At 45.5% G+C, this 26,252-nt stretch overlaps 9 protein-coding genes across 9 annotated transcripts; 7 read left to right on the forward strand and 2 right to left on the reverse strand.

Annotated features, from left to right (window-relative positions):
* Nucleotides 1–1,113: 1,113 nt before the first annotated feature.
* FPOAC1_003789 (uncharacterized protein) lies at nt 1,114–5,151 on the forward strand (the record flags this gene model as incomplete). Its single annotated transcript, XM_044848344.1, has 7 exons — nt 1,114–1,145; nt 1,762–1,785; nt 1,866–2,591; nt 2,779–2,786; nt 2,848–3,506; nt 3,540–4,717; nt 4,773–5,151. The coding sequence occupies 7 exons, from the start codon at nt 1,114–1,116 to the stop codon at nt 5,149–5,151; spliced, it is 3,006 nt and encodes a 1,001-aa protein (XP_044714260.1).
* Nucleotides 5,152–5,202: 51 nt separating this feature from the next.
* Nucleotides 5,203–5,889, forward strand: FPOAC1_003790 (uncharacterized protein; the record flags this gene model as incomplete). The annotated part of the gene is made up of 2 exons (XM_044848345.1): nt 5,203–5,325; nt 5,437–5,889. 2 exons carry the CDS (start codon nt 5,203–5,205, stop codon nt 5,887–5,889), a joined length of 576 nt encoding a protein of 191 aa, XP_044714261.1.
* Nucleotides 5,890–6,704: 815 nt separating this feature from the next.
* Nucleotides 6,705–7,841, forward strand: FPOAC1_003791 (uncharacterized protein; the record flags this gene model as incomplete). The annotated part of the gene is made up of 1 exon (XM_044848346.1): nt 6,705–7,841. The coding sequence occupies one exon, from the start codon at nt 6,705–6,707 to the stop codon at nt 7,839–7,841; it is 1,137 nt and encodes a 378-aa protein (XP_044714262.1).
* Nucleotides 7,842–8,106: 265 nt separating this feature from the next.
* Nucleotides 8,107–9,807, forward strand: FPOAC1_003792 (uncharacterized protein; the record flags this gene model as incomplete). Its single annotated transcript, XM_044848347.1, has 1 exon — nt 8,107–9,807. One exon carries the CDS (start codon nt 8,107–8,109, stop codon nt 9,805–9,807), a length of 1,701 nt encoding a protein of 566 aa, XP_044714263.1.
* Nucleotides 9,808–10,379: 572 nt separating this feature from the next.
* On the reverse strand, nt 10,380–13,599 carry FPOAC1_003793 (uncharacterized protein; the record flags this gene model as incomplete). The annotated part of the gene is made up of 7 exons (XM_044848348.1): nt 10,380–10,582; nt 10,639–10,721; nt 10,768–10,867; nt 12,089–12,510; nt 12,584–13,256; nt 13,308–13,443; nt 13,492–13,599. The coding sequence occupies 7 exons, from the start codon at nt 13,597–13,599 to the stop codon at nt 10,380–10,382; spliced, it is 1,725 nt and encodes a 574-aa protein (XP_044714264.1).
* A 2,600-nt stretch (nt 13,600–16,199) lies between these two features.
* Nucleotides 16,200–19,511, forward strand: FPOAC1_003794 (uncharacterized protein; the record flags this gene model as incomplete). The annotated part of the gene is made up of 3 exons (XM_044848349.1): nt 16,200–17,187; nt 17,237–17,312; nt 17,366–19,511. The coding sequence occupies 3 exons, from the start codon at nt 16,200–16,202 to the stop codon at nt 19,509–19,511; spliced, it is 3,210 nt and encodes a 1,069-aa protein (XP_044714265.1).
* Nucleotides 19,512–20,113: 602 nt separating this feature from the next.
* Nucleotides 20,114–20,805, forward strand: FPOAC1_003795 (uncharacterized protein; the record flags this gene model as incomplete). Its single annotated transcript, XM_044848350.1, has 2 exons — nt 20,114–20,413; nt 20,482–20,805. 2 exons carry the CDS (start codon nt 20,114–20,116, stop codon nt 20,803–20,805), a joined length of 624 nt encoding a protein of 207 aa, XP_044714266.1.
* Nucleotides 20,806–21,315: 510 nt separating this feature from the next.
* FPOAC1_003796 (uncharacterized protein) lies at nt 21,316–23,055 on the forward strand (the record flags this gene model as incomplete). The annotated part of the gene is made up of 1 exon (XM_044848351.1): nt 21,316–23,055. One exon carries the CDS (start codon nt 21,316–21,318, stop codon nt 23,053–23,055), a length of 1,740 nt encoding a protein of 579 aa, XP_044714267.1.
* Nucleotides 23,056–23,704: 649 nt separating this feature from the next.
* On the reverse strand, nt 23,705–25,816 carry FPOAC1_003797 (uncharacterized protein; the record flags this gene model as incomplete). Its single annotated transcript, XM_044848352.1, has 4 exons — nt 23,705–23,869; nt 24,155–24,718; nt 25,230–25,519; nt 25,681–25,816. The coding sequence occupies 4 exons, from the start codon at nt 25,814–25,816 to the stop codon at nt 23,705–23,707; spliced, it is 1,155 nt and encodes a 384-aa protein (XP_044714268.1).
* Nucleotides 25,817–26,252: the final 436 nt, after the last annotated feature.

Below are 26,252 nucleotides of genomic sequence, written 5' to 3' on the forward strand. Positions count from 1 at the left end.
TACACAGAAAAATCAGAAGAATAAAATATTTCTATTAAGTTCTTATAATAATCTTTACTCTTATTAAGTGCCAGTTCATAATAAACTACTATCTACTGCTTTATACTGGAATTTAAGGTGATTTGATTTCTTAGCTCTATAAGTTATAAATGCTAAACTCCAAGGATTTATTTTATATATAATTAATCATAATAACTAGGTTTATACCTCTATTATAACTAAAGATTTAGGAATTATTATAATCTAAGAATCTATTTTAAGTTAAATATAAATTCATTATCTAGGTTATTTTTCAATTAATATATTCTAGTAAATATCTACTTTATAATATCACAGTTATAGCGCAGCCTCCTCGGCTGGTAAATATGAGTATTCAGAGTAAAGTACAATATAAATAAAAATTACATCATAGTTATTATCTGCTTACTATCCAGAGCTACTACTCAGACTATTATCAATTAATACCAATTAAGTCTAATGGGTAGTAGAAAAATTAACCTCCTAAGCCATTAGATTATAAAAATAAATAGTCTAAGAGCTATAGTCTAAAGACTATAAAGTGACCTATTAATTTCATCTCTTATACTTCCAGCGGCCAATTATTCTAATACCCTAAAGCTGATTTTAATTAGTATTACAAAGAGGGTCCTAAGCGGGTTAAGCTACAAAGGAAGTAGCAGCCTAAGGCCACAATAGCAGCAGTTTAACCTGCTTATATCATAATAACTAGCCCAATCAAGCTAGCAGTCAATCATCCAGCAAAACCATATTCTCCCCACTTTTCAATTCCTCTTTCCTTTTTATTTTTCTTATCAAACCTACCAACCTCTAGGAATTTCAACGGCTTCTTATTCTACCATCACACCTCTATAGTCAAGCATCCCTACAAGCAATTCAACAAGTAGAATCAGTCGACATTCCAGTTCTATCATTTCTCCATAGCCCCAAGAGGCAAGATCAAGATACCCAAGGCAAAACAAGCAAACATACAAGAAGTACCAGTAATACGTCTAATACAGAACAGGTTTCCCCTACTCCAGCAAGCACTTCTGCACCTACAAACAGCAAGGTGAAAGATAATCTTGATTTTCTCAACATTCAACTCCACGCAAAATGCCCAGCATAGCACTCAGCCGCCGATTATCGTATTCATAAAATCTCTAAGCCACCCAAGTATAAAAAAGACAAGGCCAAGATTGCAAGGATAACAGTATAGAAGAAGTCACAATATCCCATCAGCATCAACATCCCTACAGCCCTCCCGGTTCAACTTAGGGATACTACCTTACTCTCCAAGTACAATAATTTTGCCACTAAGGCCAACTATATCTCTTTTTATAATATCCCCTATAAATTACAATACCACAATCTCAATTCCTCTAGCTATTCTCATCATCTTCTTACAGTATAAATATCGTCAGCTCTTTTAATCAAGTTATAAATGCCAAATTTACACCCGAAAGTTTCAAAAAGGAGGCCACCGATAAAGAACAAGGCTAGTATCCTAATCTCATTAATTACATTAACAACCCTAATATAACCTAGATCAAGTTCTATCAGTTCATGCTCACATCTTAGGACACCCACATCACATACACAACCAGTAAAAGTCAAACCATCAACATACCCCGCCCAGTCAATTATATACACTATTTCAAGAAGCACCAGGCCATTCGGGACATTATTAAAACAATCTGCAAAACATATCCCAAGCCTTATTTAATTACTATTTTCAACAAGAGCATTATTATTAACGAACAGAATCCAAGCTCCCAACCCTCGACAGTGAGTATATTTTTAGCACATACAGCCCAAATTTTCATCTTTACTCCTCAGTATTAGGAGACAGACATAACCTTTTCAAGCAAATCAGACTACCTCCGACATTATCCTATCAACCAAGGCTACAGCCAGGAGAAGGTCATTGCCAACACCCTTCCCCTCAAACTTCTAAATCAAGCCCTCTACCTCCTCTATACCGCCAACAATAGGCAAGACAAGGTCAACCTGCTCAGCCATATACGCACAAAGCCAACCGGCAATTCCAACTGGATGGGCTACCATGACCAAAACGCTAATTTTGACGAAGCTGAACTTGAGGGAGCCAATATCCTCGTTGGCGAACACAAGGGAGACCCGCTTGATATCGAGAAGGAACTCCTCAACGAGCAAGTATTCAGCGACTCCCGGCAGGCCGATGGTGGTGATAAAGATGGCACTTTCACGACCAGTCTTGATGCCATTGATGTGGTCAACAAGGTCGCCAACACCTTTTCATCTGAGTTATTCAAAATGCAGAAGAAGGTTACCGTCAAGGCAATCAAAATGCCGCCTTTGTACAGAAAACGAGCGCAACAGGTTATCGACATTCTCAAGGCTATCCACAAAATGGTCGATCCTCAGCTGGCAATTGAAGCAACGCGGAGCACACTGACCTACGCCAATAACAAAATAGACCCAGACAAGATCTCCGATTACATCACTGTTCAGGCCAATAATGAGAGCATTATCCAGTACAACAACCAGCATCCTGACCAGATCGACGCTCTTTCCCGACAGAATGCCCGCGCCTTCGCAACGGAGATGTTTATGTACATCCTTCAGCCAAAGTAGGAACACGACCTGGGTACCCTCTGCGATGAGCTTGGTTTAACGCGGTTCCCCGACATTCGACTCCAATCTGCCAACACTCGCATTGCGCCATTCAAGGCACACCAGATATATGGTAAGTCATTTCCAACGTTACAATCATCATGACGCAATTCTCGCCAGAACTAGGTCTTGCCGTTTTCTCCTCTCAACCCTTATCTGGATACCGACTGCTTACATTATACTGATTGATTATAGATGCTGCAAGCATTATTCACCGGGCAGAAAGCCCTGAGCGCCATACATTTCTGTCAAACGATATGGGGACTAGCAAGACCCGCATCTATTTCCTTGCCATGAACCTTATGGTCAGGCGGATGCATGCCCGCTTGGACAAGAGTGAAGAGATTGAATTTCGCCCATCCCTCATCATCACTCCTGTCAACTCGCTGCCTCAGACGTACCTTGAAGCAAAGGCGAATTTTGCAGACTTCAATCTTGTAGTCTTTTATGGCCTTCGTTCTACTTTTGTTGACAAGGGAGCTAAAGTCGTCAGCACCAGCGAGTTGATTCCTTATCTCAACAACCTGGATTCACGGGACCCCAAGACAGGCAAGACACTTGTCATTACGTCCTATTCAAGTCTGTCTTCCCGATTCATCAAGAGACAAGAACGACTGTTCAAGTTCAAGGACGGCAAGGTCCCACAGTCTCTTCAGAAGAAGAAGGATCGTGCCGCAAAGACGAAGCAGGCCGAGACAGAGGACGAGCCCGACTCTGCTGATTCAGATGGGGGGGGGGATGATGACGACATGACTAATTCGCGCCGTCGCAAGGTTCAGGTTTACAACCGCGAGCAGATCAATTTGAGCGACATCATAGGAGTCGACGATCCCAAGATTGCCGATGGCAATCTTGTTTAGTATGACCGCCGACACACGGCAATCAAGAATATCAAGTTCCAGTTCGTTGTCTGCGATGAGGCACAAGTTGCGACGAAAGCTGACGGTTCATACAACCACCTACTTCGCAAGTTCAGATGGAATGTTCTGCTGTGGACATCAGGAACACCACTTTCTAACTCCCTCAGAGACCTCATTTCTCCTCTCATACTGATGTGGAAAGCGCTCGGGTTGAAATGGAACCCCCCTGTCAACAGTATTGGCTATCTCCCTGGCCTTTACCATCGCGACTATGATCCTGAACTGGAGAACAACGAGTTCAATGGCGAAATTACCAAGGGAATCCTGCATCCGGAATTTCTGCAAAACAACAAGGGCGCCGAACCGCTGTTGGCATTCTGGAAGTCAAGTAAAAGTCGTCTCTGGATGCTGCACCCGGAACTCTACAAAGCGGCTGGGCACAAACACCACTGGGGATCCAACCTTTCCGCCTGGGTTGTCAGACCAATTTTCGAATACATGCATATCCGGCGAACCATTCGCACACCCTTGAAGCTACCGGATGGCACCATGACATATCCAGGAATCGACCTTTTTCCTCCCACTATCATCGTGGAGGAGCACACCTTCGATCCCCAGCTCTGCAAGTCAGTGCAGGCAGAAGGGTTTGATCTCTCCAAGAGACTTTTCAAGCCGAACAACGACAATGGTGCTATCCCAAACAATGTTTTTGCGGCAGCTTCTTCTCAAGCAATTGAAGGCTCTGGCGCCGAGGCCACGCTCAATTTTGGCATCCATCGCAGAGGTGTCCTCACGACATTTGACTGGCGGAACACGGGCATCTTGGATCCTGAGAACAGCAGAGTTCCGGGCAGCAAGAAGGATACCGAACTTCGCGCCCAAGCCTTGGTTGACAACAATGAGCCCAAGACAAAACCTGAGATTGAGAAGATGCAACAAAACGAAACCGCCAAGCACAATGTCATTGTTGGCGTCGACAATGGGCAGCGTTTAATCGCACGCGACCCCAACGGTGACTTTACGTGGCTTTACAACATGACAAGCAAGGATGGGGCAGCTCTTGCGCCGTCCAATCGAGCTGCCACGCTTCGATGGGTATGTCATGAAAACCCAATTCTCACCAGAACTCTTGAACTCCTCTACGACCGAGTTACCGACAACAAGCGCGGAGTTCTGATCTACGTGGATATCCCGTGGGTACAGACGTAAGTGGACCTAAGGTAAACCTAGCGAGATTCTTAATTGCTAACACTCTCACAGGGTAACCGTCAACGTCATCCGTGTTGCAGGTTTTGACTGTCGGACCATCCCACCCGAAAACAACCAGGCGTTTAAGGATCAAAACATTCACGAGTGGAATGATCCTTATTCTAGCGCGCAGGTTTTTGTTGCAAATATCAACACGATGAGTGTTGGTGTCAACATGCACCATTGTTGTTTCACGGGAATTTTCATCAATTGGCACCTCAACATGAAAACCAACTGGCAATGCTGTGGTAGGCTCATCCGGATCGGCCAGAAGGAGAAGGTGGAGTGGATCTTCCTGAAGATGAAAACCTTATACCATGACAACTTTGAGAGGTTGGCTGTCAGCAAGTGGGCACCACAGCGTTCGGCCGAAATCGAGCTGCCCAAATAAATTGAGGACGAGCTTCGGGAGATTATTCTCTACGAAGTTATCAAGACACACATGACGCAACCCTTCAATCAGTACGCCTGGATTGTTCTCCGAGACATGTTTGGTCACGAGTCCGATCATCACAGCAACAGAGCCCGGTACCTTGGTCACAGTTTCTCTATTGTCGCCAAGATTGTCTTGCAGACTGACGACGTCGACCAACAGTTCTGGATCGACAATATGAATCTTGTCACACTTGGATGATTGGAAATAGTCGAAAATCACAATGTTGACTATGCCGAGAAGCTTCTTGCTGACCCTACCCACCTCAAGTCATTCTTTACATATCTTCTCATTGAAGTCTTTCGTGCCATTGCGACAAAGCTTGAGGAAGACAATGATATCAAGGCCACTCACAAGAAGCTGTGCAAGTACATGAAGGACCACAAGGCCGCAAAGTCTTCTGCTTTAATCGTTGACGATGAGGAAAACGATGTAAATAACCAAGAGGGTGGGAATGATGTGGACGAGGAGGTAGAAGGCACGCTGGGTTCCCTCCAACACAAGGCTTCCAGGGGCAAAAGGAAGAAGGCGTTGGCTGAAGCCAATGGCAAAGTCTTCAAGGGGGATAGTGACAGCGACACTGATGTTGAAGCTGAGGTACTCGGCAAGAAGCGTCCAGCTGATGAGGCTGACGAGACTAACGAGGCTGAACAGTCTGACCCCAAGCGGGCCAGGACTGAACAAGACGATCAGTAGGGACATGCAGGGGAGATGGGGTGATGAGGTGACTAATGGATATGCTGAGAAAGTCATAAAACTGGATTCCTTGTCGTGATACGACTCGGCCCACATCTGTATCTCTCTCTTACCCTGATAGTTATGAAAGACTTAGTATTAACTTGAAGTTTGGTTGAATGTAAAAGTGAGGTCTAAGTTGTGGACCTATTTACCGCTTGGCAGTAGGTCGTTGCCGTGCCAGACATGGAAGGCGTCTATATCACTAGAATAAAGTTCGCGCCTTGTACACAGCCATGTTGCGTCTTGCTGGACTTCACTTTTTTCTGATATGGGTTTAAGTAAGAGAGCCACGTCATGTGCCTGCCAGTAGTCGACCCGTGCTCTCTAATCGGATATAAATATCCTCTCTTGTATCAATTTCACTTTTTATTTTGCGAGATTCGTATTTGACTATTTTGACTCCCTTCCTCATCATCCAATTCGGTCGCAATGTCACAAGGTTGTGGGCGTGACTCATCCGGCGATTGGTGTCTTCCCTGGTAAGTATCCTCCGAAGACTTGGCCAATATAAGCCTAAGAGACGAAATTAGTAGGCCACTTTATGACCTTTAGACTATCGCTCTTAGACTTTTTATTTTTGTAACCTAAGACTTGAGATCACTAGAGTGCGCACATTAGCGCATACCTTATTTTGGGCAGGAAGTAATATTTGCGCACAGACCACTTTCCGGCTATTTATTCCAGCATCCTTGTCAATTTGTCAATTCTTCTACCTTTACACCATCGAAATCTTTTCCTCAGGCCGTCCCCTAACTACAAAGAGGCATATTATAATGGATGCTCAATCCTGGGATCTTTACGAAAAAGTGGCAAACCTCAGTCGACAGGATGCACGATCAGTTCTCAACGAACAGGAAGAAGCCAGCGAGTGGTACGAGAGCGAAGATGGTAAACGATGCCAGCTTAGGTATTGTGTATGGAATCAAATCAGCGAAATTATTCGGAGAAAACGACAAAGAACGGTCGATCGCAGGGAAAGTTGGGTCAAGCTGTTCATTTCATCAAAAGTTGGAATGGCAACGAACACGGGGGTAGGCCCAAGGGATACCAGCGACCAATCGAACTTCAAGAAGGCGCTGATCCACGCATACAGCCCACGACGAAAGACAGCCGTCCGCAAACGCCTATGGGAGCCGGTAATCGGCAACTGGTTTCAAACGCTACAAGGTGCTCACCTTTTCCCTTGCTCTCAAGGCATCTTCATGGACGATATCTTCGGCAAGGGATCACGGAAAGAGCTGTTCTCATACAAAAACGGCCTGTTACTCCATGAGGAAATTGAGAAAGCTCTGGCGAATGGGTCTGTCGCTATTGTGCCTGACATCGATCTGGAACCAGCGAATCCCGAGCTCCCCCTAGACGACAAAGAGGAACGAGATCAAAGAATTCTAGCATGGCAGAAATCAAACCCGAAAGAGTACAAATTCATGGTACTTAACAAAAAAGATCCTGCAGTTAAAGCGGCCCACCCACCTTTGGCGACTGGAGTATCTAGCATTGCATCACTCCATGGAAAACGACTCCAATTTCTGACCAACAAGCGACCACGAGCTCGGTACCTTTGGTGGACCTACTTGAATGCTATTGTCCGCAACGCCTGGTCACAGAAGCTTACCGAGGACAATCTTCAACATAAAGAAGTGCAAACATGTACACTCTACTGGGGTAGTTATGGCTCCTATATCAAGAAAAATCAGCTTCTGGGATTTATTGAGGAGATTGGGCATGAAGTTGGGGAGGCCCTTGAGTTCGACAGTCAGGAGCATGTCCGTGACGAGGCAAGACTGGAAGGGGTCAGTGCAATGCTTTGTCACGTTTTGGTGGAATTGAACAAGGCAGAAGAGGAGAATTGGGAGACAGATCAAGGCGAAGCGGCGACAGATAATGAACAGCAGGATGATTATGAATAATGTAATCACGAGATAGAAGTTGTAGTAGAGCCTCAGGGCCTCCGGAAAACTGACCGCTGGAAGCATAAGGAACGAAATTAAAGGGCCACTTTATGCTCTTTAGACTATAGCTCTTAGACTATTTATTTTCATAACCTAAGACTGAGGAGGTCGGCCGAACACTAAGAAACCCATAAGCACTAATAAACAACCCCTGTATCCACGCGCTATTAAAACACGCATTTCTTACATATTCGATCGTATTTCTGTCTCACCACAACAAGTCATGGCGACACCTATCATAAATAAAGAATTTTCCTACAGCCCCCTGATCGACCAAGACTTTCCAATTCGCGTCCTTCAGGTTGAGTCGGACGATATCTCCGAATCTATCTCTTGCACGCTCGTTAACTACAAAGATGCAAATGAAAGGGGCTGGACTTGTCTCTCCTACACTTGGGGTACCGAGCCGCCAACAGAAGAAATAGTAATCAACGGCTCGTCTTTCCCTATACGAAACAATGTCTACAATTTCCTCAAAGAAGCTCGACGTCAATGTCTTACGAACTTGTGGATTGACTCGATATGCATCAACCAGTCTGATACCGACGAACGAAATTCGCAGGTCGCCCTCATGAGTAGAATTTATAGCGAGGCTAAATTGGTTATTGTCTGGCTTGGTCGGACCTCGACGGTTTTGGAGCGTGCCATCAAACATCTAGACTCAAACTTCCCTGCTGATACAGTCACCATCAGGGCGGCGGCGGCCCAGCCTGTGTGCTGCCAGTTGTCGCCGGCCGAGTGCTCTTCGCTTTTTGAAGCATGCAGTGCTGCGATATGGACACGCCGATGGGTAAAGCAAGAGATCCTACTTCCCGAGAGGGTCATCTTACAATGCGGCCAGACATCTGTCAGCATTTCTGTCTTTTTGGCAGCCATGGATGCTTTAGTCGATTATAGCACATTACACAACCACAATTCCCCTCCCAATTCTCTACTTGCAGACGGTTCTCCGGGGAAGCAAGACGAACCAACATCTTGTTTCTTTAATAACCACAACTTTGACCAGCTGCATCGCCAGTGCGCCAACGTACTGGCATTCCGCTCAGCCATGCGTTCTGAAGGAAAGCAAAAAGGACTGCCTGACTTGTTGAAAATGTTTAAAGATTCTTTATGCACAGATTTTCACGATCATGTCTATGCTTTTCGTGGTGTAATGGAGCAAGGCATGGAATTTCCGGTGGACTACAACAAGCCAAAAGCTGACATGTTTATTTCCACGCTCGACTTTATCGCCCAAACGACCCATTATCGCCTACGTGGCACAAGCGCTGCCGAAAGGGATCTTCTCGTTGATTTATACAGGGGTTTCGAGTTCACCACTAATGATCTTGAGGATATGCTTGGATATTATGAAACGCGCTTCTTACTCCAGGTTGGCTATAACTTCGATATGCTTCGGAAAGATATATCTGTCTGGAATTTCACAGACTCTATTACCGACCATGCTGAATTTATGGCATCACCCTGGAGAGAGACAAGTCTTTGCAGAGACTGCAGCAGGATTGTTTTGGGCGATTCAGATATGGACGAATATCACACAGTTCTTAACCAACTACGGCCAGACCTCGATTTGTCAGAGCGTGGTGTATGGACATATGGCCTCCGGTCCTGGAGCGGCATTGGCCTCAACGGGCTTCGTGCTGTGTATATACCGCATTGGTTGTATGGTCCCAATGAGGATACCCTTCGGCTGTTGCGAAGTGAAGTTCGGGACGGCCATGCTCTAAGGGCAATGTCATTTGATGCATGTTGGAAAGATCAAGAGCTTGCGGATTGGCTGTATGAGGTAAAGGATCACCTGGTTGTTATGGTCACTGATAGAGATGACGCAGCGTATCAGATGCACATCTTTGTTATGCCTCGCTGTAAGTCAGAAGAATGTCTGCTTGCAGAAAACCCTGATCCAAAGGTTGAGAGTCCATAGAACCTAAGACAGGGTACTAAATCCTGAATTCACCTTATGGCTATGCTCCTTCGTAAGAGACATGGCGTGTATGCAATCAGAAGCAGATCAAATAGTACCGCCAGCATGTGCGAAGCCAGCGGTTCAAAGGATAGTTGCTAAGCAAATCATTTGTTGGTACATTCGACGTGCTACTAGTGGGGATGCCGTCGTATGAGCGCATTGCGTTTTGGCTATGAACGGCGATGTTTCGTTGCTTATTGCCTCTGTTGTCCATAAACGGATGTTTACTTCGTATTACACATTGTTGTCCTGTCCTGGTAGGGATTGACTGTAGGCAGGCGTCGCATATAATTGAGTATAGTTATTCATTTCGTCTCTCAGCGTTCAACAGACCTCAAGTAGCAAATTCAGGTTCACATTTGTAATATCTGTGCCAAGTATGTCAAGACTAGTCTAGCTAAGCCACCAAGTGTATCATTGCCCTCACTCTTCTCATTGGCTTGAGCATGCTTTTGCACAATCTTCAAAACCTCCTCTACCAACAGCTTCACCCTCTCCCATTCGTCCGGCAGAGGAGGCGGTCTCTCATCTCAGAGGATGGTAGGACCATGGTCAGTTCCATGAGTGCTTCCACGGCCACCGCCCGTATTGAGGTCGCCGCCACAGTTGTCACAGTGGCGAGTCCAGCGTCGAGGCTTGCAGACTAGATTATTGGGACAGTTGGTGGTTTCGCATACGCTCTCGCAAGTGCCTAGCACCATTGCGTTTCCGGCGATGTAGGCACAGGGCTCGGCTGTAAGGAAGCTTGTTAGTGGATGACGATATGAAGAAGGGGAAGTTAAGGCTTACCGGGCCAGGCCTTACGGCATGCTTCAATGTGTGGCCAAGAGGCAACAGCCAGTGGGAAAGCCAAGATGATGGTGCTGAGAAGCCTGTGATGCGTCAGTGTGTCTATTGCACTAGACTAAGTAGACTTACATGTTGATTGATGAGCAGACGAAAGATCTTGAAAGACTGAACCAAACAAAGATAGTGTCACGTCGCACTTGAAACAAAACTACAATGGTGGAGAAGCTCCCTATTTATGTTTAAAGCTTGATTGTACGTATAACAATAGGGCGCGTATACATGGACTGCAGTGGTCTTTCAGCTGCATCTCCTAGCAAAAGACGTTCCAATCAAGCATCGCCAATTGATAAGGGCCAGTGCTTGCATGATGGCTTGGGCTAAGTCGGACCTTCAGTCGAGGAGAATACACCAACTTCATATCGTAGATGGACGGGATCGACACTTTTGACAAGCTGAGGCCACTCAACAGACTCTGACTTGGAACCTCATTGGTGGCATCAAGAATACTCAGCGGGTGATATGAGTATTGGGTAGGTTGATACTGCAATACTGCATGCTTGTGTGGTGTGTAGGTCTGCAGATATATGTATCCCTTACGCCCTCCATCAACAACTGTGTCGCTCCGATGTCTCTTACCCGTGACCCACGATCAAGAGTTGGAATCGAAGAGTTCCAACAATCAAGAAACATTTTTTATAGTAGATAAAGCTTATTAATCTTGACCAAGGTGAACTTCAAGGTGTTCTCGGAGACAACGGAGCTGGTCGACTTCTGCGCTGACATCTGCAAGTCACTCATTTAAACTTGACAGTACCACAATGGAACGGTAGCACTGAAAACTGTTTTACTTGCTGCCAATAAGTGAGGTGGCGCGCTGAACGTCCCAAATTCAGAATCAATTGAACAAGAGTTGTGAGTGAATCAGCTCACTCAACAGCGTCAGATGATGATATGATTGCTCAATCGAGGAACATGTGTAACACAACCACTCGTGTTGGTGACTGCAGAGTAGAAACCAATATTTACCTCGAATTGTGAAAACTTGCATAAAAGAGTGTCTGTCTGTCTACCTGTATGCAAGCCAGCCACAATATTAATATTTTCTCACGGCGGCTCCGGGTTTAAGCATGTTTATTGCAGTGATTATTATCAGAGTTATCATTTAATTTCCATAAACAATCCACACCAACTTTGTTACTATACCTAGTGGAGGCTTTATCGGTAGTAGGATTGAATGCGCGCTCCTTATATTGGTCACTCTTCAGACCTGCATGCCGTAGGAGCTAATACCTTTATGTTTACCGTCTAGATAGAACTTCAACGATAATAAAACTTTGTGCTTTTATTTGGATTCTTTATCTCTTGTGGGTATTCCATTATTCATCAAATAAGAAATTAAAGCTCAACTAGACTGAAGTCTCAGACTGTGACAGAGAGCGAGTACTCTTACGATGGTTGAATTCCTTCATGTGCACCAGATGCGTCTCATCATCATGAGCACCGAATTCCACCTCGACAATTGTATCGCAGGTAATCCCATTCGAATGCATCCTTCCGCGTGATCTCTTGCCGGCCGTTGCACTTGCACTTGCACCGGCCAGAGGATACGTTTTAGTACGAGGTCTGTTGGGGTCTTCGCGGCTACTGTCCTGGCCACTCTTGTGGCTGCCATAGCTGATGTAGCGCTTAGATTTGCCCGTGAGTCGCATCAGAAGAACGCGCAACGTGGGCATGCAAGCACACCAAATGCCAACGTTGACCTCGACGGTAGACCATTGAGCCATGGCGAGGTAATCCCAAGATTTATTGTTGGTTTGACTGACACCAGCCACGATGCAGGCGTATAGTCGGAAAATACTAATGGCAGTGACGCTAGATGTAAAAATATGCGTTAGAGATGATGATGCTGCTTTAAACAAAGAAACAATAGACGTTTTTCACTTACAAGGTACCGACACCAAACATCGCCGCAATACCGATCTTCTTATTCCAGTCCAGATTCAATTTAGGCAATTGCGATAGCGGAATACTCAAAATCCAAAAGTCTGATGCAATATTGATAGCGCCATTAGACCAGGCGACGCCATTAACGCTTGCACATCTACCCTTGTGTTCACCATCCCAACTGTGCCAGAAGTGACTGATGGGCTGGCATTGGAAGATGGCAACAAGGGCAAATATCGTCCCGTTGAGAGAGATGAAAATGACAGCTCCCCACAGAAGCATGCGTACACCGCGACTGGGAAAGATGCGAAGGAAGAAGAACAACAAGCTGAGTTTCATCGTTGTCTGTAGTATAAAGTAGGTCAAGACAAGGGTCCAAAACCAGCGGGCAAAGTCGGTTATCTGATGAGGAGTGAGGGTCCAGATGTCGGTGCCAATTCCAGACGGGGCAGCCCCGAAAGAGTTGATGCACATGCAAAAGGCAGAGAGAAGCATCGTGATCATGATGAAGACGTCGTCCAGGCCCATGGGCATTTTGTAGATGATCTTGGTGCCGAAGCGTAGGATGACGAATACGCCTGACATGATTCCCATTACGTCGTTGATGCGTGTAAAGTTGGGTCGAACGTCTCGAACGGGGGCGCCGCATAGTACCGAGGTAGCGTTTTTTGTAACTGGTTGTTTGTTAGTAAATTTATAGAGATAGAACACAGACCATAACATACATAACGCTTCTTTGATAGTACAACTTGCCAAAATGCACTTTTCGAGGTCTTGTTGAAGAGGTTTGTTTTCGCACGTGCAATGATAATCGTCGAGGTCACAAGTCGAGGACAAGACATTCGTCACTAGACATTTCGCCTACGAGAAGTCAGCAGGTTCTATAGCCCAAGTAAATCTGTTACATACCGCACAGGGGGGCAAAGAGCTGAGGATCGTGGATGCCTCGCTGTCCAAGCTGGCGAGGGCTAATGGCAAAGCCATTAGGCAGGCAAAGAGACCATGTAGTAGCTTCATCTTGGCACAAGTCTTAGTAGGATGGATACACGGAGAAATGACAGACGCGAAAAGACATGCTAATAATGTCAAAAAATAGATATAAATGAACCCGTACGTAGGTAGCGTCAAGGCCAAGTTATATAATTCCTCGGATATATTCCGACTACACATTTCCGAACAAGTTTAAGCATTGACTGTGAACCCCTGAGTAATTTGTTGGTTCGCGATGTTATCTTCAAAGACGACTAACAGGATGAACGAGGGTCAATCCACAGCGTAGAGCGTGGCTAGTATTGTTAGTTTGTGTTTGCACAGACCTGCACAGACGGATTTTCATGTTGAGGTCTGTTAAGCGCGAGACACGACTCATTTGGTTGACTACTACTAGTACCGGCAGTGGGCAAGTATCCACATGTTTAGTTCAGTAGTATCGAACTAGTACATCTTGTTTTCCCCCATACATACAAGCGCAAGTTTGGGAAATGTTTAGTCAGTGGATCTGATCCGGAATCCTGTATGCTAAGTTCATATCTGCAGTGGAAGGTCTGTGTGTTTACAGTAGTGATTACGATTAGAACTCTCATTATCGCATGCATAATAGAACGAGGAGCAAGTGTGGAACCAAAGTCGTTTCCATCCGAATTAGTCAAGTCGGACCATTTCTCTTAGCCAAACAACTAACCACAACTCTAGCTAACAATGCGGATCGCCTTTTTATTCTACGGATCAACTAGTTAGATGGCCAAGGCGCGCAACGTAGATCATGGGGATCCACATGTTCTTTCGGTTCCTCGATTCCCGAAGATCGACAGAGCTTGTAATGTAGATCCGTTAAATGAAACCGAGGTTATACATACAAGAACCCAGATTCATTGGTCTTTGGTCTTTGGAAATGCCGAGCCGGATCTACATGACCAGTTCATCGCAAGATTAAATTGAGAATTGCGGCAGTGGTACACTTCCATCATAACTAAGACCAATCGAGTGAACAGGGTCAACAAGGTCCTGGTTTCGGCACATTTATTGCCACGTGGAAACTAATGACTAGCATAGCCCTAACAGTTCAAGTTATATTCTTTTGGGAAAGTGTTTCGTAGAGTGGGTTCCTCCTTTTCATTATTCTTTCTCTCACTATTTGTGCCTTGAATAACCCACCTTTAGTCATGCTTGGTCACTCACTTCACTGTAAACTGTCTACTCATGAAACCGGTTATAGCCGGTAAAGTTTCAGCAGTGGCGAGACAGGGTCGAGATTATTTATTTTTCCATTGGTTCGCAAAGCCAGGAAGGTTAAAACAGGCGCCAACGTTGGCCCAACAGGGCTAGTCTCTCATTCTAAGGCATGTTTAGCTTCTCCATTTCTCAATTGATGACTTTGGCTCCAGGGTATGTTTACTCTTTGAGCATGTAGCTTCCTTACAAAAAGTAGCGCTTGTAGAGTAACCTTCTTCTTATACAATATAAAGGCTCGGATAGACAGCTCTTTTTTTTTTCTCATTCAGCACAACTCAAGAAAATCGAAATACAAAGTTTAATTGTCTGATGAAGGGGACTCTGGAATTGACCCAGTATTACGTTCAGTGGCTACAAAATGTTGATTGCTCTGTTAGTTTTTTGTATCACGTAATCTGTCATGTGATCTTTCACATGACTGCCCAAGCGTTGACAATCGAGCGGACATTAATCGGACTGTACTCACCTACTATATAGTTTAATTCGCAACATCCTACGTATGGCTCTTCGGATCATCTATTATCGGAGTCACTACTCAATTTCCGTGGAAAATCCGTCCATGTAGAAAAAACTCCGCGGTCAAGAGGATATTACACGGGCTTGCAAAACTGATCGGCATTGACACGACAGCATCACTCGGCTCTGCTAGTCCCAAAGACCATGATTGGGGAAATTTTGACGAGATACCCTGACTTCTATTCAAGTCATGAAATGCACTTTTTAAACTCAACTCCGAAGAATGTTTCCATGATCGGTTCTTTCGGCAAGTTCTGCTAAGACGAAAATCTATTTGATTAATCAGTTTGTATGTAGTCTTGTGTTACTTTGTCCTAAAATTAAATGCCCGATTTCATATCACGTGGAGCAGGCCGATCGTAAAAATATCCATCTATAGCCGGCATTTCCGTTGATCGACTGAATAACTACTCGGATGTCATTTCTAGCCCAGTCCACAATACCTTGTACAGGAACCTGCGTATGTCACTACCCGCCATTGACAGCCGAGCCACGTCACAATAGGCACATTGAAGAATGAATATGAGCATCCAATTGGCCCACGAAGAACAGCTTCACGTTGAAGATCTTCGGGAGGCTTTTGTCGCATATCGTTATACTCAATCATACCGAATCACTATGGCTCGATATTTTATCAGCGGTGTCAAAACTCCGCGGGGTTTTCGAGAATGGGGCGGAAATTAGGCAAAATGGTTGGCTCTGTTGGCTCTGTTGGTTCTTGCTGTGAAGCACCTACTGTAATTGGATCTCCAGAACCAACAGCAGGAACCAACAGCATATAAAGCTTGGCTGTTGGTCCAGACCAAATCCAACAAATACTTTACTTTTTACATCATCAGCTCACTATTCTAAGAATCCCCCCCAAAAATATGACTGTGCCACGCGACATTCAACATACTGAAGCTCCAGCTCCAGGCGGCGCTTCAACATGCCTTTCTAAACAACCTCATGGCGAGAACAGCGTTTTGATCAAATTAATCGAAAAAATCGCTGAAGAAGATCCAGAAAGGCCATTTGTGTTGATGCCATCATCCGACAAGGCTCAAGATGGTTGGAAACCCGTCACCTTTCTCCAACTAAACAACGCCATCAATTATCTCGCCTACTCACTTTCAAACACCATCACCAGATCACCTGACGATGAAGAATTTCCCACTATTGCCTACATCGGCTCCAACGATATACGTTACGCGATAATCGTTTTTGCGTGCATCAAAGCTGGATTCAAAGCCCTCTTCATTTCGCCTCGCAACACAACTGCTGTTCAGCTCTCGCTCTTTGAAAACACGCGTTGCCATGTCTTGTACTGCACCGAGTTAATGAAAGCGATGATGGAACCCTGTCTGGATCAGCGCCGCATGCAGGTTTGCGTTATCGACAGTCTGGACCATTTACTCAACGCGAGCACTTTATCATTTCCTTATGACAGATCCATCGATCAATCTCGCTGGGATCCCCTCGTTGTTCTGCACACTAGCGGATCAACGGGAATTCTCAAACCAATCCTTGTGCGACAGGGAACATTTTATGCTTTTGAGAATATGCTACGAAAAGGCCCACACCAAGGTTGTCCCTTTGCTCTGGCAGATTGGGGAGAAAAGGGAGTCAAAGCTCTTCTCTCAATGCCAATGTTTCACGGTGCTGGTGTTTACGCGACGATATCGAGCATCTTCACTGGTAGCACCACTGTTATGCCGATTATGAACAAACCCTTGAGTGCTGAATCAGTGTTGGAAAGTCTAGAGTATTCTGGTGCTCAAGGTGTCGTTCTACCCCCCTCAATCGTTGAAGGTATCGCGGCCTCCGAGAAGGGCATTGAGGCATTGACTAAACTTGAGTTCTTGAAGTTTGCAGGAGGTCAGTTTTACTACATTCACATTCAATCTGATGACTAACAGCCCAGCAGGTAATTTATCTCCCGCAGTTGGGGATGCGTTGGTAGAAAGAGGTATAAAGCTCGGCAGTCTCATTGGATCGACAGAGTAAGTATGCTGTCAACGACCTTAAATGGACAACAGTCTAACAAATAATCAAGAGCATTCCCATATGCACTGCATTCCCCAATCGACCCGAAGCTCTGGCAATACTTCGTCTTTGATAGCGAAACCATGGGAATCGATTGGCGTCCATGTGGACCAAACGAGTATGAACAGGTCATCTGCCGCAAAGACCCATCGGACCCCGGAAATCAAGCCATTTTCTATGTATTCCCTGAGCTCTCAGAGTGGGACACAAAAGACATCTTCCGGCCTCACCCTACATTGAAAGATCACTGGCTTCACGTAGGCCGTGCGGATGATATCATTGTCTTCTCCAACAGCGAGAAATTGAATCCCGTTTCTATTGAGGCTGCCGTCTCTGGCCATCCACTCGTCAAGGGAGCCCTTGTCGTGGGTCAGATGAAGTTTCAGGCAGCTCTGATCATTGAGCCGGTTGATGAGGCTGTACCGAAGAACGAGAACGAAGCCCAAGCCTTCATTGATCAAATCTGGCCTGTGATTGAAAGGGCCAATTCTGAAACGGTGGCCCATGGACGAATCACCAAGAACCTTGTTGCTATCGCGGACCCCTCATTGCCCTTCTTTCGAGCCGGCAAAGAGACGGTCCAACGAGCATCCACTATCGCGCTGTACAAGGACTTTATCGAGTCTTTGTACGAAAAGGCTGAGGTTGAAGAAGGTGACGCCGATTCGGTTGTTCTCAATCTTGACAATGAAGCAAATCTTGCCCAGTCTATCATTTCAGCATTTCAGACCAAGCTTGGAGTCGACAGTCTGGAACCCGCCACAGACTTTTTCTCTGCAGGAATGGACTCGTTGCAGATCATGACTGCTACCAAGATTTTCAAGGCCGCGCTTCGTTCAGAAAACATCGAGACAACGGCATTTGTGCCCCAAGTACTCTATCGATATCCTACGGCCCAAAAACTCTCACGACACATTCTCGCTATTCGAGATGGTTCCGTAGATCACGATTCTATGACAAAGGAGATCGCTGAAACCGAGAGACTTGTGAGCAAGTATACTGAGAATCTTCCTGCTTCTAAAGCCAACAAGACGTCCCCTGAGGAGCACAATCAAACCATTATTCTCACTGGAACCACCGGCTCTTTGGGCGCCTACATACTCGACACTCTCTGCAGACTCCCTACTGTAAAGACGATCATCGCTCTTAACCGTGCCGACGACGGTGGTGCGTCCCGACAGCCATCGACCAACGAAAGTCGTGGCCTGACCCAAGACTTTTCCAAAGTGGAATTCCTCCACGCAGACTTGTCTTTGCCAGACTTGGGTCTTGGCAAATCCAAGTACGACAACCTTCTCGGGAGTGTCGATCGTATCATCCACAACGCATGGCCAGTGAACTTCAACATCAGCGTATCATCGTTTGAGAGTTCTATTCGTGGCGTCCGTCATCTTGTCGACTTTTCCGCTGCGGCAGACAAGGATGTGCCCATTGTTTTCATTTCGAGCATTGGTACAGCAGATGGCTGGAGTTCCTCTGACAAGGTTCCTGAAGAGGCACTCAATGACATAACTTTACCTCGGATGGGCTACGGCCGCTCCAAGCTTGCTGCAAGTCTGATACTGGATGCGGCTGTTGAAAAGTCTGGTATTCATGCTGCTTCAGTGAGAGTCGGACAAATTGCAGGACCAAGAGCTAAGACGGGTATGTGGAATCGACAGGAATTCATCCCAAGTTTAATTGCAAGTTCGGTTTATCTAGGAGTTTTACCCGATTCTCTTGGACCTCAGCAAGAAATCACATGGACACCAATTGAGGATGTCTCGGGTCTAATTTTAGACATCGCTGGCATTACGGCTCCCAAGTCCGTAACAGACATTTGTGGATATTTTCATGGTGTGAACCCTTCAATCGCGGACTGGTCTGATATTGCGCCTGCAGTGAAGAACTTTTACAGGGATGGGATGAAGATTGTCAGTTTGGAGGAGTGGGTTGACAAGTTGGAAGCTAGTGCAAAGGACAAGAACTTGTATTTAGACAGGAACCCTGGTGTCAAGCTAATCGATACGTACCGTGGACTGTTGGAGGCTAAGAAGGCGGGTAAGGTTCTGAGGTTTTCCATGGAACGGACTAAAAGCCACAGTCCAACGATCCGAGAGGCTGGACCAGTCACTCCGGATCTGATGATCAATTGGTGTCGCCAGTGGGGGTTTTAATTCTCCTGTTGGAGGATCGAGATTAGAGTAGTAGGTAGTGGAGAGACAGTACTGTCGAGATAGAAGAATACACATTGAGATTTAAAATATATGCAATGTCTAATGTCCCTTGCATCGGTTGCTACTAACGCCTATTAATGCGGCCTGCAAAACGGGCTTGGAAAGCTGAAAGATAGCTGCAGAATAAAAGCGGACAATGACGCATAAAGTAAGCCATGTCTCATTTAGCGTGTGGAAGACCAATTGCAACTTGACAATAAGATCTCAGTCGCCTTGATTTACCATCTCTAAACTGTAAGTGAAAATGATTAACAGAAGTTGGAAGCACTACTGCACAAGCTCTAGTGGATGGAAGTTCCCAGATGGCATTATGACGCGCACTTAAGCTTGAATAGGTCGTAGCTACACGACCCCGCCCTTTTAAACAACAACGTCCTGCTAGGAAAGAGGATATATATAGGAAGGACTTCTCTTTTTTGTCCATCTTTGTGCTATCAATCAGTACCTAGTTTGGACTTCATCAGACCTTCCGCAGAGCAAAACTCGACATTTATGCAACAGTAGCCCACTTTGGATATCAGCCAATAAATCACTGACCCAAGATGGGTGGCCGACATCGCTTCGAGAGGCTGAGAAACTTATTCAAGGGAAAAGGGACGGACGATGAGCCAACGACAGCTACATTGCCACTCGGCAATCCGCCCCCGCCCTCTATTCCTAAGCCAGTCCCTGTTCCAGATCCGCCTCCTGTCAACAAGCTACCAGAAGATAATACTGAAAGAAACAAGCTACAAGAAGAACTATGGAATGAGGCCTACGATACGCTCCGCGAAAGTGGGGATAAGTACATCCTCGAATACGAAGAGATTCTTTTGACCGAACTTAAGAGCAACAACCCTGATGTAACCTTCCTTGGGACCTCCTACAAAGAGCGCTGGCGCAATATGCAACTAATCGTCGGATTACACAGTTATCGTTCAGTCCTGACGGGAGATCATTTGTGACTGAACAAGGCCGATTGACACCCGAAGGCTGGCCATCACACGTTGACGTCCAGGACAGTGGTACCCAGGATGCTGAGAATACTAAACTACCAGTAGTACCGTTCGCTACTCAAGGCTATAGAGTTGGGTTTCATGGATCTTGGCTGACAAAGGATGGTGAGAGATTGATCTGGTTGCCACCTGATTATAGGTCGAGCTATGACTTTCAGAAGCATTTACTTGTTACTGATTCAGTTGCTGTAATTCGCAACAGTTTTGATCAGTTGTTGGTGTTTGGCTTTGATGATTGAGATAGTTGGGTACCTTGGACGATTGGATAAGTGTGGTTATTGATACACTTTGACAAGATCTCACACATTGGGGCCACCGTCACACAAGATACATCCCGTGTATATACACTACCATCTTATTCATCTGCATCAGACTGATATCCTTGCTATGTCCTATGTTGATTCTGAGGAGATCATTTGCATAAACCTACGTCTTACTCTCAATTACATCAAAAAGAGAGTGAAAATAGGCGATACTTAACGCGGCATTGCTCTTGATACGGTAGCGATGAGAAACAGGCTACTCTCATATAACTCTGAGCTTAATATTGGGGTTCTTGTTACTCACTCTTACCTGAAAATGCAGCGGTGAGCTGGAGCTATGACTCTTCGCCGGACTAGAACATTTTACAATGACTCCACTTAAAAGTTGACAACCAACAACCATACCAATCTACAAATCCCACGGAACTAATTCTTCTCCTCTTTTTCTTATTTCTTTTTATCAATCTTGACTCAGCTGCCTATATTATGCCTTCCCGTCCAGTCTCAGAAATTGAGTCACCCTATCAAAAGTTTACGATTAACCTAAATGATGAATTCATTAACGAAGAAGAAGAATTCGACCGCGTACTTATGACGATGACTGATCGAGGTGGTAATATTCTCTATGAAAGTGAAGGTCTACCATTCCTAGACGAAATTGTCCGGCAGAACGATGTCGAAAACCTCAAGCAATACTTTACTCGTGCACCTTGGGCCGTCCCAAAGCTTCCGAATGGTGAGGGACATCTTATAGATCAAACAGATCACTTCCTCCTGGCTGTCAAAAGTGGAAGCCTGAATGTACTTCAATGGCTTCTGACCAACGCCACAAGAGACACAAATTTCACTAGGCCAATAAGGTTTAAAGAGCGTGGATTCCAACTGTTGAACGAAGCTGCCAGATACGGACATTTAGAGATGGTGCAATTTCTACTCGACAATCAGCCACTGTATGCCAGTATACAAGATCGGGATACCAAGGGCTACACTGCCATACTGTCAGCTACTGATGTCTATTCAGACAGGTACTGCTACACAGCCGAATGGGATAAAGTCTGCTTGCAGTGCAACGAGGCGATAATTAATCTACTGCTGGATCGAGGAGCCTGTGCTTCTGATACTATCCTTCCATTGACTGATGTTGAGAAGACCCCAGATACGGTTCTGACTTTGGTGGTGAAATGGGCAGGCCCTGACTTGATCAAGCGACTCATTGATTGCGGTGCCGATGTTCATGCTACTGTAACAAAATGGACAATGAATGTCAACCTCAGGAGTTCTGCTACTATTTCTGGGGTCAACGCGCTCGCCATCGCGTGTTACCATGCAAACTTCAACGCCGTCAAGACTCTGATTGACTGTCGGGGTGATGGGGCTGATGCTAGGAGCATGGCGTGCTTTCGAGACAGTTTAGGAGGCCTCCCTCTCCACTGGCTAACTCGAAATCAATTGCCAGATGAGTTGGAATACATTCCAGAACCAATGCTACATGAAAGGGTGCAGAATATCACTAGCCTTATTGAACTTCTTCTCGACCTGGATTCCACTGCAGTCAACATGCAAGACGGGGATGGATTTACACCTTTACATTACGCCACGAAAACCTTTGGTCGAAACAGCAAGTTATACACTCCCATCTTCGAACTCTTATGTAAGAGGGGCGGGGATGCTAGTATACGCAACAATAAAGGCGAGACCCCTCTGCATACCTTGTTCGGCAGGTGTATGACCAAAGTACCCGTCGACCCAGCTGCTATATCCGTTTTATTCGCCCACGGTGCCAAGGTTACAGACACTGTTGCTGGTAATACAGCCTTGCATATCGCTGCCGGAAACCACCATTTTGCCGATACCGTATCGCTGTTGCTTGATCACGATGCAGACCCAGCGGTAAAGAATTTGTTCCAAGAGACAGCTCTCCACCGGGCTGCTTCTGGTCGTTCCTGGCCAAGCGGAGTTGTTAATATCACTGAGGAAAGAATGAGATTGCAAGAGGATATGCTGGCAAGACTAGTAAAAGCTGGAGGAGGTGAATTGATGGATGTCCCAGATGCGCATGGCGACACTCCACGACAAATATCTGAAAGAAGAAGAGAGAATTGGAGAACTGCTGACTTACCTCGTGAGCCCCTTGAGCAACCGCAATCTTCTGATGGGCGTTCGTGCTGGGGTTCTAGAAGGGGACGGCCTGGACGCGGAGGTGCACGGGGCCGAGGAAGGGGTTGATGAGTGGATCTGATGTCTGAGACGCGTCTATTATGGAGTTGGTTGAGTATCTATAACAGAGGCTAACAGAAACTCTGCAACGCCTCGATGTTACGCGTTAGTGTCTGTTGTGAATTTCCAGCATAACTCCACAAGGCTAGTAAGAATCCCTGTATGCAAGCGTGTCATTGGTAGTATGGATTGCGTTAGCGGCAATAATCCTTGCCCCGAACTATTTGTATTACAAAAAAAGTGCTCAGCCTCACTACATATCTTATTTGGCTGTAGGGTATCTCATGTAAATTATTATTTTAACAGGGACAGTATAATAATTTTGCAGCTAACTGATTGATCTTCTGTGGGCAACAGAGCTGGTTAAATACCATCAGACTACTTATAATTTATCTTCCAGAAAGAGGCTCCCCGAGATCTGCCTTTTATTCAAGCTGGATATACGAATCTGCGTGCAAGGAATTCCCAAGTGGTAAGCAACCGCATCAAAAGAAATTAGCCTTTACTCAAATGGTAAAGGTAAAGAGTTCAGTCTGGACTCATGGATTACCGCTGTCGAGGACTACGTACCCATAGCACTTGGTTTGATAATATCAGTGTCATTGTTGTTACATATGACTCAAATTGTCTCTAACAGTTATATCATCATTGTCCTCAACTATATTTGCTCTACAGGCTTGAGTCTTCTCAACGTCCTCAACGTGCTTGAAGTTCCTATAATCTGTCGTAAAAGTTCCTTGTAGTCCCAGCCCAAGCCATTGGCAGCCAACAACGTCAAGCTGGCTTGGTCTTCACGACCGGGACGCCCGGGTCCTGTCATATTCTGCAGTTATGTCAGTCTAAAGAAAAGCAACGAAGAAACATGGTTCACTTACCGGTTTCATATTAACATCAAATAATGCGAATGGCGACTCAGACGAGTCCTTGAATCTTCGAACATCAATCCGAATGAGAGCAGTCAATCCAAGAAGACTGGCTGCCCGTTCACATTCTCTAGCTATTCGGTCATGAAGAGGTCCGCCTGGAGAAACTCTTCCACCGTGAAAGCCATAGCATTATTGGATAATTCTTCAGCGTGGGCTAGCAACTCGCTCTTGTTGTGACATACCTTAACACCGAAGCTGCTGCGCCCACGAATTGGCTTAGCAACAACTGGGTAAGAGATGTCATCAGCCGACTTGGTTACCTTAACTAGCGAGGATGCAGTGAATGTTCGCGGCAAGGTGAATCCGCCAACAGCTCGTAAGTAATCGTTGACAAACTTTTTGTCATCGTATTTGTCGACTACTAGTGGACCTTGACCAATAACTCGGACGGCATCTTGAACGGGAGTGAGTCGAGTCGACGTCTGCAATGGATGCGAAGCAAATACAATAGTATTCGCCCAAAGATAGTTTGCGCCCTTATGTATTGCCTCCAAAATACCCTCCTCGGTATCAGGAAAACACCAATCCCCATTTTTACGGGGATCTGGCGATTTGTTTGGTGTTACGACCTGGACATCATCACATTGATGGAGATTGTAGGCGATATCGGCACCCGAGTCCTGATAACCGCCTGGTTTCTTGGGCTTACGGATACCATTGATAATGGGAGAGTCCAATGCCTGGTAGAGGACGGCGACGTGTACAGATGACTTGGAGGATGAGAATCGAAAGCCGGCACAACGCAACTGAGTCAAATAAGATGTTCAACAGCAAAGTGGTATACCGCAAGTGGTTAGGCGAGGCACAAGACGATGATGAATTACAGTGTATGGTTCCGAGTGTGAGAAGAATTATTAGATGGAAACAAGGGGTTGCATGTTGCAATTATTTCTGAGCACGACAGGTCCGCGTAATCATGGTATAGGAAGACACGGGATTATGCCGGTCATCGGATGGCTCCGTTGGACCAAAGCCGAAAGATAGAGAGTTCTTGAAACGGTAAATAACCTCAAAAATCATAAATATACAAGTCAAATTGTCTCAGTAATCTCAAAAGTCATTAATGTCTCTTTCTAAACTCCTTTAACTTATGTGCAAAGTCTATCATTCTGTCACTACACTTTGTTGATACTAATCTTAGAAACTTGTTGCCATCAATAAAAAAAATGTTAATCGAATTACTCATTCCCACTAATGAGTAGGGTTGGACGGCGCAGTCTTCTTCAAAATGAGAGGCACCACTTCATCAGACTTGACCGAGATCGAAGTATTCCAGCCAACAGTATAGACACCCTCAATGTCAGTAGCCTGTCTATACCAAAGAGACAACATTTCTCCATTTTCTTGAGCCATGAAAAAAGCGCCGTAGAGCAGAAAGCTCGAGATGTAGTCGCTGGCATCGGCTGTGTCGTTGATCATTCTAACAGTACGAGACGATGACGATGGACCGGGCACGACAAGCGTCTTGTTAGACCATTCAGGACGTCTGTTGTCCGAGAGGGCTGTGGTATTAGGAGAACCCTGACACTCGGAATCGGATACAGTGACTGGAATGCATTAGCGATTAATGTAGAATGCTGCATGATAGATGGACTTGCATTGGATTGGCGCCGCTTGAGAGTCATCAACCTGGCTGAAATTGCCTATGAATATCTCATCTATTGAAAGGTTAGCTGCCATTACAATTGTCAGCCAAGATCAATCATACCGCCAGCAGAAAAAAGTTGATGACCATCAACGCCAGGACCATAGGCATAGATTGAAAATGGTTCCAAGTCGACAGCTGCAGCTACAAAGGTAGCCAGAGCTGGAACCATGGCTTGAACGAGATCTGAAGAACGCATGATCGGAAAGTTGGTTGAAAAAAAAACGAATGTGATGGAATGAATGTAATGGGATGGATGCTAGGCCTGCGTAAAGATGGAATTGAATGAGGGACATGAGAAGTAATATATCAAGAATAAATAAGACCCATCTACCGGACACACCGTAGGTGACGCGTAGCTGTTTGTCGATAGTTCGGGTCGAAATCAATAGCTTACGCACGTCTTACGCTTCGCCTCCTTTACGGGTCCTCCGAACACGGCCAGGTTTTACCCATTCAAATATCTATAATGTATCGGGATATATAACTATAGCATTTCTCGTATATGGCGATAAAGTTTGCAATATGGAGCTCAGAACGGGATGTGGGCAGCTAGTGGAGATAACGTTTTGATCATTATGTTATAAGTCCGGGTCCGTATAATAGACTTACTGTAATCAGAAACAAGTTCTCAA

This window comes from Fusarium poae, chromosome 1, assembly GCF_019609905.1.
Source record: "Fusarium poae strain DAOMC 252244 chromosome 1, whole genome shotgun sequence".
NCBI classification, from domain to species: domain Eukaryota; kingdom Fungi; phylum Ascomycota; class Sordariomycetes; order Hypocreales; family Nectriaceae; genus Fusarium; species Fusarium poae.